This window comes from Botryllus schlosseri, chromosome 3 (genome assembly GCF_051294905.1).
Source record: "Botryllus schlosseri isolate E-star chromosome 3, Bs_hap1, whole genome shotgun sequence".
Classification (NCBI taxonomy): domain Eukaryota; kingdom Metazoa; phylum Chordata; class Ascidiacea; order Stolidobranchia; family Styelidae; genus Botryllus; species Botryllus schlosseri.
Window position 1 is genome coordinate 32,993,958 of NC_137238.1, and position 17,666 is coordinate 33,011,623.

The following is a 17,666-nucleotide window of genomic DNA, read 5'->3' on the forward strand; positions in this document are numbered from 1 at the left end:
GGGGGGGGGCGAAATTTTTCACTATCATAAAGGGCGGCGTGTTTAAAAAAAAAGGTTGGGAACCACTGTCTAATTTGTATCATATTAGGGTTGTAGCCAAGTCACAGGATTCCGAGTCACAAGTCAATCTCACTTTTATAGTTTTAACTCGAGTCAAGTCGATTCAATATCAATTCATCACCGAGTTAAGTTCGACTCCAAGTCAGCTGGAAGAGGGTCGAGCCCAAGTCATGGTGTGTTGACTCGAGTCCGAGTCCAAGTCATTATGTTCACTTTCAGTTTTCAGTTCAATCCGGATCTATCCACTTATATCGACGCTGCTCGAGCAATATAAAATGGATCGCATTCATCATATACTAATTCACCTCAGTTTGAACAGTTTATGGCCGTATTTTCCAAGTATCAGGACTGATAGACGAAATAGCCTACTAATAATGTGGTAACTTTACCAATCTGCGAAGTAACATTGAAATATCTATCTTGCCCGTCTCGAGTCATATACGCATTTCAAAAAATGACTCGAGTCAAGTCGAGTCGCCAAAATATCGTGACTAGAGTTGGACTCGAGTCGAGTCATGACTCGAGTCATTACAACCCTGTATCAAATCATTATATATTTGTATACCACAACATAATGATATGAGAGGCGTCACTTTGCGCTCTCTGTCGGTAATTAACGAATCCAGCCTACGCTTACGTCACACATGTTCCGAAAGACATGTATCGCATACTAGCGTATTCATAGAGACTGCAGCACTCCTGCACTTTATAATGCAAATAGTAGCGGGCTAAAGTAACAACTTTGGGAAGTTTGGTTATCTTAAACTGGCCTCTGGAGGATAGCAGTATTGGAGATTTAACATCGCACTATATGTGCTTACAAGACACCGAGTCTACATTCATCGACACTTTTTGGAAATCGAAAAGCGACTATAATCTTAAACAATATTTTCGACATAAAATAATTGAACTAACAGACTTAACAAGTGCATACTGAATAGCAATCAATCTCCGCAGCATTCTAAGTGACAATACGCTTCATATGGCAGCATTCATGAAGAATTTGAGGAAGACAGAAATGACAGTGATTCTCGTGAAATATTGTAATGACATTGCATACGGGCACATAATGGGCTCGTCCGACAATATATGAATTTTACTCTCATGATATAATAGATCAAATTACACAACTTAACAAAACACCCACAACTCATTTCGATCAACCGGAAATGAACCTATACGATGCACGGGAAGACGACGTTCCACTTAGTGAGCACCCCGTGATCCAAACGAAGCAACTGTTTGCTACATTAAACTCACAGATAGATTGTTGTCTTCACATCCAGCGTTGAATTCAGATAACTTCGATCTTGTCAAATCGCAGTGTTCGAACTGTATCTCTTTGCAACCGATGGACTTGAGTGTAAATGCGATTTCGCGATAAGCTTCGGCTGACATTTGAACATCAGTTATTTGCAGACTCGAGAGCTACAAAAGGGAGTTTTTTCACCATAACCGATTGATTGACAAATACTGTCTAGTGTAAACTCGATTTATGTCCTTGTTTATGTGAAAGGTCAGTAAATGTGAATGAATTATTTTCTAAAAAGAAAACGATATCATCGCGTATGCGGGTTGCCAAAATGGAATTTTATTATTATTCTCGCCGCCGCCTCCTTCATACTAACGCTCTATGCCTTGTCATGGTGTCAGAATGATATAAAGTTCGAAAACATCTATTTTATCTGCAAATTGCAAATTTATTAACATACATGTACTTGATTTTTCTTGCCGGCTGTCTCGAAACATTCCAACTTTTGTTTCGTCAAGTCGCAGTTTCCGAAAAATAATGTCGAACATCCCGTGACACTGATGATAGCCGCGACGTCACAATAGACTTCTGATGTCATCGTTCCATCCCGTATCGATAGTTTGGAAAGCTGAATGGTAAAACAGTCTGCAACATGTGATTGCTGGAATGTACATGATTGATTTCCGCAATGCTATGCATTCATCTCATGGTCAACTGACTCAACTTACAACTGACTGATTTGACACAAAAAAAAAACCAACGTAAAATGACAAAAAAAGATTCGGAAATGCACTGAATTGTTCGGCAGTTGTTCGGAAACAATGCGAAACTAGGATTCGATTAACCAGTGCATTCGAACGAAGGGTATTAATATTTATAATTACTTACCGTCGGTTTAGGTAGGAAAGGCTACTATCATTTGATTATGTGTAGACAGTCGCATAATTATTGTTTTACGGCTGCATGTGGTCGTATGTCCGCAGATTGGCCACCCATGGCCGAATAGAAATAAAATGACCAAGGCTGCAACGTATTGGAAATGCTAAAGAATAATCAGGGCTCGAGGTTACCGGACCACGATTGGATACAGTAATTCTCAAATCGACCCATGAGACTCCCTAACTGCGCCTCTGCAATTATGTGCACTGCGATATTTATAAGCATCTCGCAGGCAGTACCAATTCAAAATGTCTGAGCTGTCGCGGCGGCTTCCTCAAGATGAATTATAGACAGATATCGCAAGCTTAGCACATGTTAAATCCACCCTGTTTTACTATAAAATGGACCAATAGTTATAGTAAATGATAAGCAGCTTCTGGTGCTCATGACATCACAAGATCAATGTAATTTACAAGTTGCGTACTGCGAATATGAACACTTGAACAGACTGTTCTGGAGCATAAACTTGCCTATTTATGGCGATAGTTAGTCATCGGTCTATTGTAATCCGGATCTGGGACACCTCAGTTCACCCCATCCGAGTGGTACACCCTTTTAAAATCATGGTGCACTCTGTTGAAGAGCACTGGTATATAATAATACCAAAATAAGCCTGTATGTATCCGGCAGACACTGATAAACGATATTTAATGCAATGATTGATATAAGTTTCGCAACGGTGTGCAAAATCGCAGTAATATCAACTCATATGCTTAACTCCATTAGGTCACTAGACAGCCTCGTCTTGTCGGTAACAACAAGGTGATGTGGATGGCGAACTTGCTGATAGCCACTAATGAGGCCTTATTGGCTAGGCCAGGGGTTCTCAACCCGCGGCCCGCGACATCTTTCAATACGAACGCAATTGCTACTGGCATTATTGTTGTGGAAGATCGACGTGTCACATTTGTAGAAGAATAGTTGTTATAACGTAGCGTAGAAGCTTAAAATGATACAACGATAGTTTCTTCTGGAGTTGTACATATCGCCTGATCTTAGAGTAAACGTTGCAAGCTAGGTTTCAAGCCAAACAATCCATATTTCGAGGAATTGTTAAAATTGCCGAATACGTTGCAGACGCATTGTTCAAAATTGCTTGGAATATCGCTTAACCCAAGAATGTGTTAGAGACGGAGTGACTTCCATAAAAGTTTAACGTAATGTGCGAATATTCACTGTTTCCGAAACTTTGCAGCAAGTCTAACTTCAACTGACAAATTTGAAGCTGAAGTTGCCTGATTCAACAGTCACCAGAAGAGTAACAGCAATGTCAGTCGATCCTTTATCGCGTGTTCTGAAAGACGTTGCCACGTAGAGTAGGCCTACTTTAGCCTAGCATTGGACGAATCCATCGAATGCACATTGAACACACGTTGCATAGCTAATTATCCAGGTGCGTATTATCAGACTGGACATATTTCCAGAGGAAATGCTGACGGGGCAAACGTGGGGAGGGGACCAGTGAAAAACACCAACTTGACAAAGCTGACTTCTGTAACTATTTGTGTAGGGCCCCAGCAATGAAAGGAACGGAGAAGGGTTGATTGGTTTGCTCAGAAATGACCCCGAATGCCTGACTTCTTCTCATATCACTGACAGCACAAAGTGATATGGGCCTCTGTGACGGAAAGTTACCATTATTTTATACTTGATCGCTCACGCATTCAAATAGAGTTCTGATATCTGGGGAAAGGGTTTGAAGGTGCATATACCGACTTGGCAACGTATGCAATGAGCGCTCCATGAAGGGATTTACTTGCGCCACTGGAAGTTTGATATTCTCACACAAAAAAAAACAGCAACTGAAAACTTACTAACGCTGTCCATTAATGCTTAATAATACATAAAAATGTACTAAATGCCCGTATAAGACTGGTGAATAGGCTGTAGTAGCCTAAACTGAATGCTGCCCGCAAATACATGGGGATAATGTTCTGCGGCCCACAGCCTCTTTTGCTGCTAAAAAGCGGCCCGTTATACGAGGGAAGTTGAGAACCCCTGGGCTAGACATACGTATGCCGGGAAGTAAACTGAAAGTGCAATTGACAAATCACTAATACATTCATATTGATATAAACCCGAATATTGTCGTTTTGCGGCAGATATTGAAATATGACAAATTGTTTTAGAAATTGACATAGGGGCGTGGTTAGGGCGTGTCAATTAGATCAAGACCCAATCAGTCCCTTCTATTCCTTGCAAAGCTCCAAACAATGAAATATACTGCAGGACTACTAGACCCGTCTGTGTCATTTTCTGTCATAGACGTGAACTTGAAAGTCACTGGAGCATGGCGATCAAGTTCATATCCATCGCCAAGTTACCCAGTAACCAGTTTGATGTTGGCAACGTCAGAATATCAATCAGAATGCCATACTATCCAATAAAAAGCTGACTTGATATGTTCTGCCAGGATTCAGGTGCTATGTCCTACCACTTCAATTTACGGGAATACCCGTTTCTGCGATGTTTAACACGAAAATATGAATAAGGTTCTACATTGAAATGTTCTGCATGAAAAAATATTAATAAGGTTCGAACTGGGAAATTCCAAGCTTTTTATGTAATGACGTAAAAACGGCCATCGTAACCTTGACCTTGAATCGATGCAAATATGCATCGAACCTTTTAAAGGGTTGTTGACATGGTGAATTTCTACTCATTTACAAGTCGAAGTTGACTCCAAAATTTAAGTAACTCTTCACTTTTAAATATTTGCTTGAACTGGATATCGGATTACATGTCTAGCGACTCAACCTGAAAATTACTACGGGAAGTGGCCACATTAACTGCAATAGGATTTGAAAACATTTTCATCATCGATAGAACAGCATTCATTCTGTAATGGGGCGGCTGAACTCAGCAATAAAGTTGCGGTTGTATGCATCAAATGATCCATAGGTTTGATGGTGAGATACCGAGGGAAAATATATTGTTACACCCAGGCGATAAGGTGACTTAAATTTGAGTGCCGATCCGAACGCATTTGAGTGTGAGTTTACTTTATGGTGTGGGTTGAGTGAAGAAATCGTTGCTGAGTGGAGAATCGCTACTCGGCAGCAGGGTAACTGTTCCCCACCCTTAATTATAAACTCCAGACTCCAAGCTGGGCACGGGTAATTTTTTAATAGTAATTTATTTATTTATTATAAATTGATTTTTTCTCTATTTTGTGGAATTTACAAACATCAAGAGCAGCGGCAAGAAGGCTAGCTGATGCGACATGCGGCTCTCGGAGCCTGGGCTGTGAATCACTGCATCAATGGATAAAATCAAGATATGAAAAGTACTCAAGTAGTTTAAAAAGGTATGATTGGTAAATGGAACGCATACTTATATTTCAGATGTCAGAAGTGTCATATTGGCCCTATATTTTAAATTGCAATCCCTAAAGACGTATGACCTAGATAGCTTCCACACCCTGTGGAATGTATTGTAGTGTAACTATATTAAAGTTATAATCATACAAGCGGACGTTAAACAGGGTGCGGAAGCTATCAAGGTCTTACGTCTATATATACCGTCTGCTATCGGCACAACAACGTAGTCAATCCCTAAAGAGCAATACGACGACCTAACTGATTTGATATGTCACTATTGAGATTTGTGACGCCACGAAGCACGAAATCGAATTTCACTGTACTGTGTTCGTCATATGTGATGTTGTAAGACCTAATGAAGTCAATTGACTGCAATTTGAACATGCGACACCATGAAAAACGCTAGTTGAGAATTCGAAACTTTAGCTTATAGCTGCAGGGTTCGGGAACCTTTTGTAAGCTGCACATTTTAAAATGTATTTCGTGAGAGTTATATGATGCAGTGAGAATATTTGTTATTGATACTATTCTTTTAATTTTACTATGTTTAATTCTCAAATTCTCCGGTGGTAACCTAGCGCTGCCTTACATTTTGAACCGCATCTATACGAGCAAACTGCCTAATAATAATCGGGAATGTGGTTTGTTATGTTAGTAATTTTAATTTCTAATTGGATTGTCATATCCAAGGGAAATAAATTGTTATCAGGAAGACAATGCATATTCGATTGTCACAGAGGCGTTACAATCCAAGATTTTAAAGCGAGCAATGTCGGGTATGGATAAATAACTCGAAGTTGTCGTACTTGTAGTGTAGTGAAAAATCAAGCATTATTGTACTGAAAAATGGTCGTTAATCATATGGCAGCATCAATTTTAGGATCCAAAAACTGCCTGGATCCACCACTTTGTTGACGACAAATAGATTTGTATCAGCTACCAAGGGAACGATTATTGTGGTCGTTATGTTAAATTGGCAAAACAGTTCCCGCAATATTGATGATACGAATTAAGTGCAGAATTGAAAATTTATCAGATAGTTATATCATATCACCAAAGGAGCCATATATGACTATCGAGCCATAGGTTTCCGACCCCTGTTATAGTGGGTAATAAGAGGGCGTCGCTTTTAGTATTGCTTGGTGCTTCTTCGCGACATAATACAAATGACCAATGAAACTATAAAAGATCCAGTTTCCTGAAATATAGTAAATTTTATTCATGTATATTGCTAAAGTGATTCATTCACTGCGTTTTCGTGACAATTTCATTTCTACCGTAAGGAGGCGTGAATGTGTGGAATTGATCTTGCGATACGTGCATGACCCGCGAATTTACCGTACGAACCGGTTGTTTGCAAATCAGTCGAATCGACCGTATTAGCCGAATTAGCCGAGATCGAGCACAGCGGGCACGCGTCCAATACTGATGCATCTGCAGAGAATGTCGTAGTCATGCATTTAATAATACTAATAGTTGAACATAACAGTAGCATTACCATACGTCCTCTTTTAAGAGGATTTGTCTTCTTCTTTGACTATTTTAAAAGTGTCCTCGGAGGACGCCCTTTTGTCCTCTTTTTTGAGAGTTTTGTTTAAATGTGCATTGAAATTGGGCTCAGAGATAAGAAATCTACGGCCAAGTAGCGGTCGGATGTTTTTTCGGGATTTGAGCCAGATAAATGACCTTTTTAACTTATTAGACGATCGATCACGAAGTCGGAAAAAATTTACCAGTTTTCGGAATTTTATTCCAGTATTGTAAGTCTGAAAATTTTGAAAAAGTTTTATTTTTTCAGATTTCCAAATATGGTAACCCTACATTAGGATTGTTGAAAAATAACTTTGTTTTCCAAATTTCACTTGTTTAGTGATGAAATCGTCGAGTTGCATATAAAAACGCTACACAGCAATCTGGGTCAATTCCCGCCAGTAAAGGCCGTGCAATCTTAAATTGAACTTTCGACCATTTTTGAATTTACAGTATTTACAGTGGCTAATTTCGACACTTCGATATGACGAAATTAATTTGACACTGATTTGCTGGAGATTTGTGCGATATCACTTGCTATACGAGATTCACGGTGGCGCAAATTCTGAATTTATTCGAATAGTTTGAGCGGAAACCTTCTATGTTACAATAAACTTCATTGCTGAACGGGCTCTATCGCATACTTGGACAACTAGAAAAATTTTCACTTTTTCAATTTAGATTAGAATTCGAATTAGAGCTATACAGTTTTTTCAAATTAGATTAGAATTAGAATTACCGAATTCGCAAAAAACGTGGAAATAGAATAAAAATGTGAACGAGAAATAAATACAGCAATTCACAGTGCATTCCCATAAACACGAGAACGGTTAACTTCTGTACACCAAACTTGGCGGCTGTTGTTACTGTACAAGGGGTCACCAACACATGGGCTGCATGTAGTCGGCGATCTGATTTGTGATTTTGGAACATGAACGCGAAGTAAAGAATTTTGAAATGCTGAAATTGATTTCAGTTTCCAATTACTGTAGTTGCTTCAAAATTAGGTATTCCTCTGTGCAAAACAACACTATTCCTCACAAACTGAAACGGTTTTGGCGAAGGCAACAGCATTTTATCGGCGGAGAGTCATCTGATATGATTAATGAGCATATTGCCTTGCCTTGCAATGGCCCAGGCACTGCCAAGACCGAGACGCTGAGAAAATGGCCATGAGATTTCCCACAAGATCAATATTTAGTATGAAATAAATAGTCTTTCAGGAATAGTAGGATATCTGGCTAGCCCTAATATCGATTCATTAGTCGCTGATAAGCGTGGTCAGGTATTGTGGTCAGCTCATAGTTCAAAATAAAATGAAGTTTTTTATCATAATATTTCTTGTTGCATTTGTACTTTAATAAGATTACTACTCTTCTGGTAACCGAGCCAATCGCCCATGTAAGTGAGCACGGCATTGTACTAATGTAAAGTTTCAAAATCGTGATCGAAATATATGTTTTTTGCAGACTACAAGATACTATGTCAGCATGCCTATTATTCGTCACAATAACTACTATGATTGCACGGTGTAAGTAATGCGATGGCGGCTCGGCACTGGGTTTACCTGCTCGAGAGGGATATTCTTGTTACCTCGCCCCAAAATGCCGCGGAAAACAATAAATTAGATTATACCGTAACTAGAAATAGAGCACAAAAACAGTCAACGAATTACATTAGAATTAGAATTAGAGCATAGGAACATTTCCCAAATTAGATTAGAATTACATTACTTGCATTTCGCTCTAATTCAGTGAAATTAGACAACTAGAATTATCTAGTTGTCCAAGTCTGCTCCATCGGGCACAACCATATTCTGGATCGAATTTCAAACCATCGGGATTTGTATTTCTAATGATAAGGTTGCGGCATGCACCCGTATTGCTCTTGCTGCAATAACACGTGGATAATTAATATCGCATTGTTTCACGATCAAATTCGACTGGCTGATCGGGACCTACGGAGGCCGTAGGCCCCGGGCGGATGTTAACCAGCGCGTTGTCGGTATTAAACCCTAGGTGCGTAGCCAGGCAGTTTCTTATTTGAAACTAGAAAGCCTGTCCTTTTTAAATGCCAGTTCACTAATTCGTATTATCGATGCTGCGTACTGCAAATTAGCGAGAATCATTTGTATGCGAAATGGGTCATTGACACCTAATATGCGCTATCGTCGCTTATTTGATTTAGCGCGATCGCATGCGGGCCTGCATCCTATAATCGCTGGCATTACCTATCACGTGCACCAGGCCTGGCCTAATAGTTACCAACCTCAGATATCAAGTCTACAGCAAGACTGGCGCCTGTGCTATTGTGCTAACATCGCTGGCCTTAACTACAGCGTCTGCTACAGGCCTCGCATGATTTTCCTGCTGACTCTACTTATGCGATTGTTATGTCATACCAGCTTGAGATTGACAGCGTGAAATTCAATAACTTTGAATCTGCGCAATTGACCACGAACAGACTCGAACGGACGTAATTGATTAGCGCTAATACTAAAACATCAGAAAATGTGTGTTAAGGCCGAGATATCAAAAGATACGACAGGCCTGAATCACGTGAAATCGAGATTGCGTATTCAATTGTTCGCGCGCGTGTTGGTGAATAGTGAATAGTTGATATTTGATGATGATCCTTGATCGGTGGATCATCCCAGAATTATCATCAAAAAACTTGAATAACTCCGCTTCTACAGCTTGGAATTGAGTCAAATTTGTTTTCCATCGTTTTTGAAGACAGCGCAACAATTTCATGGGGTTGGAAGAAAAATTTGAAAAAAAAATTGCATTTTTAGGAAATTCAAAATTTTCAAACTTACGAAATCCACGAATATTGGTTTAATGAATTCGAACTTGGTGTGCGTCGTTTTCAAGGCAACCTAACGATTTAATCACGTAACCAGCAAGATTCAGGAATAAATGTTACTTTTTAACTGCCCTAATGAGCAATGAGCATTGACGCATGTATACCTAGCCATAGTAAATTGATGCTAACTTAGTAAATTTGAAACAATATCAAACCCCTCCCTTCTTCATCTTGCCACCCCATGTAAAAATAAAACTCGGTGCCTATGTGCACACTGCACATGCACCATTTTGCCAGATTATTAATTGATCCATTTATCGCGTATTAACAATATGCGTATTGTCTTCGTGTTCTTTCTTTCCTGATGGTTTACGCAAGACGTGTGCAGAGTTTGGTCAAAGATATGTCGTCGAGATTACCGAGCTGAAATCTTCCTTAGACTTTCATCAGCACTTGAAGGAACTGCTGTGCTTTGCTTCGACGTCATATCAGCTGGATTTCAAACACCTTGCAGTCCACGTGGAGACGCATCGTATCACCCCATAATAATGAACTTCATTCGATAGCCTACATTTGATTGTGGCGTCATAAATTCGTATTTTTTAATTTTTTTTTATGTGGCTCTTTTAAAGCTAAGATTTTTGATAAGCTGCTCGCGCATGAAGCAGGTCTGCCCATCCCTACTATATAGTCATAGTCACTCAGAACATTACAGTAATCGCCTTGACTTCCAAGAGACAACAAACTTGTTGAGTCAGACATTGATGTTTTGGTCTTCCCATGGACCTGCACCAGGCCCATTCACTACGGTGCCAAAACCTTTTTTTTCCTGTATGTACCAGGTTTGTCCAATTCTGTTTGGTCGCATACCACTCTTCGAATTGGTTAAATTCAGGGGGTATTTGCATCACAAGAAGAATTCGAAGTACTTTGTTACTTTAACAAGAATATCTATCTTGCGCAGGGTAATCCGGTGCTAAGCCGCCATCGCATTACTTACACAGTACAGTCATAGTAGTTATTTTGATGAATATTAGCCATGCTGGCATAGTTGCTTATAGTCTGCAAACAACATTTTAGTTTCAATCACCAACAGTACAGCAGCAAAGAAATAGAGATTGTTAACGCAGGCTAGTTCACTTTCATGCCCTCAACTACACCAAGAAAAGAGAGGATAATTGCTTCAGATCTAACCACGCAAAATATACTGGATGATAAAGAGGAAAAATCTTTCGAAGCAGAGAGTGGGAGCACGGACTGTGGGGTTACTGTGGGGTTTTGGGTTACTAAAAAAGAAAATCGTTTCCTCATCACGAGGCTGTTGCTCGAGAACTCGTAGGCATAACTGCAACATCATCTCCACCAGAAAGAGTTTTCAGCCCGCAGGAGAACCGAATAGTGCAGGTGTCGCCAACTCAGAGCGGATCGCGGGTCAGTTAACAAATTTCGTGGAGGCCACGGGTCGCAATAATGCAGTTTCGAGTGAAAATAGGCCACACAGTTCAGCAACCACGATTTTATAACTGAACCTTTGTACAACAGTGTGCTCACTAACATGGTCGATGGTCATGGTTACCTCATAAGAAATCAAGAAGAAAAAGCATGATCTAAATCTCATTTTATTTTGAACTATGAGCTGCGCACGATGTCTGATAGCACTTTCCAACGACTAATGAATCGATTTCAGAGCTAGCCAGACATATTACAAGCTGAAAGACAATCTCATTCTTAAGATTGATTTTGTGAAATAACCCTATGCTGTTTTCGAAGCGTCCGGGACTCTAGATTGGTGACCCTTGTATAGTGGAAAACAAGCCAAGTAGGGCGTACAGTTTTAGCATATTCAGTAATTTTAGTTCACACCTTATTTGGAAAAACTGTGTAGCTCCAATTTTAATTCTAATCTAATTCGTAAAAAGCTGTGCAGCTTTAGTTCTAATTCTAATCTAATTCGAAAAATCTGAAAATTTTCTAGTTGTCCAAGTCTGGGTGTGAATATACAATGTATGTATAAAAATGTAGGTATAATCATAATGTATATTATACATACTGTAATGGATTGTTCGAGGTTATCTGGATAGGATTCGCTGGTATCCGGATTGGCAAACGGTAGAAATTAAATAAAAAGCTGCATAGAAGGGTGGAAATAGCGTCCACCTTTTAGGCTGATTTTCGTAGCCTCCTTTAAAGGTGAGCACAGTTTTAACAGTGTATCTGTGAAACATAAAGTTGATATTTTAGCTTAGTTTGAGGTGTAAACAGGAATAGCACATTCCATGAAAGGTGGAAACATGTCATGCACCACTTCAGATGGTGCATTACATCTTACCACCTCCAAAAATACATCTTCCACCCTCAAAATCGTCTTATAAAGTGATGTGTTATCTATCCACCAATAACCGCTTAAGATGAATGTCACGCGGAATCGAATGCAAGTTCCGCACAGGTACAAAAAAACTAATAAATATAGCCGCCTGTAACTAGTTAACAAATACACAAACGCTGTCGTAACGTCGTTTTTGGTAAAACCGCAATTTGATCCTAATGCTGTGGGACTGGTTATCAATAGCCGCAGTTATGATATCAGACTTTGAAAATACAGTCCGAACTCATGGGATGAACTCCAGACATGAAATCCAAGTGACAACCTAATCCAGACATGATGTCCGATTGAAGAATCAGTCGGAACACACCCCAGACAATGCTCCAAACATCAACTCGGAGTGACAATTACCGCATACAGTCCGACATAGACATGTATCCCATATATATGTGATATCAGAGTGGAATTGCAGTTCGGACGACAGCGTTTTTATATTTGGTAACTACTTAAAGAGAGGTATATTTACTAGTTTTTTTTAACAGTGCCTAATATGCATTCCATCCCGCGCGACATTCTTCTTTTGCGTTTATGGGTGAATAGGTGATTACATCATATTATAGGGGATGTTTTGGGTGTGGAAGATCTATTTTCGGAAGTGGGAAAATGCATTACACCTTGTAAAGTGGTGTATGACATATTTTAATCTCTTATGAACGGTGGGATTATCAGTTAAACCCTACCTTTATTTTTGAAATATACACTGTTAAAACTGTGCTCATCTTTAAAACAGGTTACAAAAATCACCCTAAAAGGTGAGCGATATATACACCCTTCCATATGGAAAATAGGAATAATTTCCACCTTGTTCCACCCCACTCGAATACCAACCAGTCCTAGCCATACAACCTCGAACAATCCGTTACTGTATCTGTATGCACGACACAGCAAGACTTCAACAACTAGAAAATTTTCAGCTTTTCCGAATTAGATTTTTCTAGATTCAAATTATAATTAGAGGTCAGCTGTCGTAGACTTGTTGTAAACTAATCTAACAACAACGTATCACTGGGCTATGGACACTTCACCTTGATTAGTGCTCACCTTCACCAACCCTCCTGTCAGTATAGTTAAAATAGGGTAACAAATATCGTTTATACATTCTCAGCAGTTAATGAGTGTATTGAGACCCAGAATGCCGAAAACCTCGATATAAAATTGAATAGTATTTTCATATTGACATGAACCCGAATATTTTCGGCTGACACTCGTCAGGGGTAATCGTCAGCGATCACGAGGTTCATTTCAATATGAATATACTAATCAATTGTATATTGAAGTTTTGCACCTCCAAGAAGCTCTTGAAAACAAAACCCAAGTCAGAATTATATCGCGGCCATAAATCCTACGTGCCTGCTTGCAAAACTTCTTACACGTTCCTATATGTGCATACCCAATTTCGACTAAAATGCTGTACTCGATCTACACCGCGGTATAAGTCTAAAGTATAGGCTCGGTTCTGGTTTTGTGTGCCATGGGTGCATATTCACACTCGTACATCAGGGGTGGTACACGGGTGGAACTGCACACTCTTTTCGCTAAAAGTGCACGTTTATATTGCCAATAAGCAACTGTAGAAGGTTTCAATTATATCCCCATTGATTTGTAGGTGAAAAGTGAATTGCATCAGGTCAATCCAAGTCAAAGTGATGACCTTTTTAAAAATCGACACAAAATTGTATCGGTGGAAATTTTTCACAATCACCAGATTTATTGGAACTTTCAAAATTTATAAAAAGTGTCCTCTTTTTAGGATCTTCAAAATATGGAAACTCGTTTTTAACGGGTATAGGAGGTTTAGGCAATGGGGAATGAAGACTTGGGATTCATCTGAAGCGGGGAATGAAGACAAAAAGGTAGGGAACCACTGAACTAGATAACTGCAAAATAACAGACTCAAAATAACAAATCAAACTTAATTTTCAGATATTCCGATTCATTTCATTTGCAAATTAGGAATGCTCATTTTTAACGAGATCGTGAAATTTTTTACACGAAATATGAAGATCAGAGATCAATTGTTGTTCCCAGGGGGCCAAATGAGAAGCAGAAAATACGTTAGCAGGCCGAACCAAAAGCTGAAGCTATATTCTGCAACGTATTAATTTTATTTTTAAATTGAAAGCAGTGAATTACATTGTTGATGCTGCTAAGTGGACGTGTTAATATTAGATAATGGGAAAATGAGGGTTGATATCTGAAAGAAAAAACTAATCATCGTCATCATTCAAATCGATAGTAAACATGAAACATTTTTGACCTCGAGACACGTTTTTCAATTTTATGTATTTGGAATATCGCAAAGCTGCTCTTGGTCACTGCATCCCGAGTTGTGTGTAGCTTGGCAAAATAACATTGTGGCTTTTTTTATAGCTTTACTAGAGGGTCTTTTGAAATTTGCCCTCCAAAAAACTCAGTCTAGTGTCTATCTGAATAAGGCCGACTTAATTATACTCCTTTATCACGGCGACCTGTTGTGTTCACTACAAACTAAAAATCCGAGAAAGTGTCATTTTTTCAGATTTACAAAATATGGTAACCCTGCATTAGGGTTGTTCAAAAATAACTTTGTTTTCCAGATTTCACTCGCTTAGTGATAAAATCGTCGTGTAAAGGCCGTGCAATCATAAATTCAAATTTCGACCATTCTTCAATTCATAGTATTTACGGTGGCTAATTCCGACACTTGGATATAACAAAATATCGTGTTCCAGACATGCCCGAATGGAAAATGAAGCTTTTTTCACGGGTTTACATCATGATACTGGGCTGTGAGAGGGTTGAGATAATGAAATTGGTATTTAATGAAAAATTAATTTGACACTGATTTGCTGGAAATGAGTTGAAATAGTGTCGTCGAAAGAATGGTGATATACATATTAATAAACTACATTTAAGGTTGAAATCGGTCACCATGAAGAGAATATGGACTGACGCACAGGTAAAATACAGCAAAATATATTTCCCAGTGTAATATTGATACCCGAAAATATCTTTTGCGACGACGTTGTGGCTGTTTTCTTCGCAATAGGTTATGATATAATGCTTTTCACGACTCCTTATACTTTTACGGGCGAATTACGAATGCTGAGGCATTATTTTCGAATTTTAGTGGATCCGCATCATCACAGGCCATTAATATGTAACGTAGTGAACTATCGCCAACGTACAATGGAATGTTTGAGGTTTGTAATGCTACCAGTTGGTACTGCAGTAAGAAGGAATGGTTCCTTGCCTTTTCTTCTGCAGTCAGACAGTTTGCGGGGTCGATAACACAGTTCAACACACCACCTGATTGTGATCCAATTTAAAGATAAGGGATACGCAAACATTTCACAGTGAGTTCAACGTGGCGTATCTACGGGGTCGTTATCTCAAATACTGAAACATGAAACCAGTATCTCTATCAACCGAATTATGACCTGAGGCTCCTTGAACATCGAATCGCAAGATACTTGAGTTACCCCAATATAAATGTCTGGAGAATGATGTGGGATATCTCAAAGTCGACATGATGTCTTGCTAGTAGTACTTCGCTTGCCAGAGGAATATTCTACCGCAGAATACCGAAAAAATTATCTTAATGCGTTGTGAAGACAACATCCATAAGCTCATTTCCTCTGATTACATGAAATTAACACTGGAACATATATTTTACTCTATCGTTTTCATGGGTCTCTTTCGATGTAGTTCCAGGTTATCAACGTCATATCCCTTTTTCATATATTAGCAATTTTCATTATCCAATCTCGATCACAGGAATTTATCAAGATGTAAACGCGTGACAAAAATCAAAATTCTCAATTCAGACATGCCTGAAACAAGATATTTGGTCACACCGAAGTATCGAAATTTGCCACTGTAAATACTATAAATTAAAAAATGGTCAAAATTTTATTGTAAGATTGCACGGCCTTTACTGGCCGGAGTTGACTGAAATTTGGCGTGAAGCTTTTTTTTTTGGCAACCTGACTATGCGAGTGAAATTTGGAAAAAAAAGTTATTTTGAAACAAACCTATACCATACATAGCAGCGTAACTTGAGACATTTTTCGTGAATGTGAATTTTATTTCAAATTGATTTATGTGCGTATTTATGTCTGCAATAAGAATTTGCGAACAGAAACCAGTAATGATAACCAAAGGGCTTATATATTTGTAACCAAACTAGCGAGTGAGCGAAGCCATCCGATATTAAAACACATTTTTGACTAGCAGAAAGATTACTGACAGGTTGCGCTATTTTCTGGACGGTAATCCATAATGATCTGTTGGTAATAATTCATTTCGACTTCGATACAAATGTATTTCCAAATGGCCTAATTCCATTGAATGCGATATGGAGACTCAAATATTCAATATGTCTGGTGTCACAAATTGTTTTGTATTTTTTGTTGTCACATTTGCGCGGCAATTTCACGAAGTCATCTATGTTCTTGCGCGAACCATGTTCTCAACTAGAACCCTGTTCAACCAACGAGTTACATGAACACCGATGAGCTAATGGTTCGACTTACATCTTATTATCATATTCAGTCAACTTCTAGTCTGAACTCAGTAATGGTAGGTATAATATTTATTTAGTGTACTAAGTAGTAAGTAATACGCACGCAAAGCGAGGATATTGATATCTGATGCTGATTGATCAACCATGTCTGTTACGCTGTAGTAACCAGAACTGCGGAGTCTATAAATTTTACCACCGACTACGACTCCGACTCCGACTCAAGCATTGTTACCAATTTACTTCGAAAATTATATGCCACATTGTCGCTTGAATGACTATCATACAACCATTAAACATATGATTAACGGTGGCATGCTAAATTGTTTCTTTGTGGCACAGCTCGAGTTATTCACTATCTAATTACCATAAACGAAAGATTTGCTAAATATACCTCTCTAATATCCTGAAATGTATGAATCATTCAAATATGGCAGATATCCAATCCTGTATAATAAAAATGTAGATAAAAAATCCAAGTGTAGCTCTTGTGTATGAGTCAACAACTAATACAGAGATTGAACCTACTAATTTTGTCATTGCACACTATATTACAAGCACACACACTCTTACTACTAATAAACATTGTTTCGAGACGACAGATTTCGCATACTGGGAAAGGGTCGCTCACACTTTCATTCGTGTGCCTTGGAGTCGACTTTTATCAAAATACACCAGCCAAGGCTGTGTCAACAAAAAGAGTTCGTGTATCATCTAAAAATAGTACATTGAACGCTCTCGTATTCGACATTTCGTACTGGTGACGTCATATTTTGTGTTACGATTGTTGATATACGCTGTTCTTTCGAATTCTCTACTAGTTGCTGACGATTACCCCTGACGAGTGTCAACCGAAAATATTCGGGTTCATTTCAA

The 17,666-nt window shown here is 38.8% G+C and overlaps 1 protein-coding gene across 5 annotated transcripts in view; it reads right to left on the minus strand.

The window, feature by feature from the left end:
- Positions 1 to 498: 498 nt before the first annotated feature.
- The window catches only part of LOC145435095 (NACHT, LRR and PYD domains-containing protein 14-like), a 443,484-nt gene continuing 426,316 nt past the window's right edge, over positions 499 to 17,666 (minus strand). For 2 of the 5 annotated variants that reach the window (XM_080312362.1, XM_080312359.1), the window contains 2 exons: positions 1,773 to 1,940; positions 502 to 1,488 (listed from right to left, as the gene is read on the minus strand). In XM_080312362.1, coding sequence (XP_080168488.1) covers positions 1,306 to 1,488; positions 1,773 to 1,940 — 351 coding nt within the window. In that variant the 3' untranslated portion in view covers positions 502 to 1,305. Of the gene's footprint in view, positions 1,489 to 1,772; positions 1,941 to 17,666 lie in introns of all 5 variants that reach the window. The other 3 variants (XM_080312363.1, XM_080312361.1, XM_080312360.1) reach the window with 3 other exon arrangements.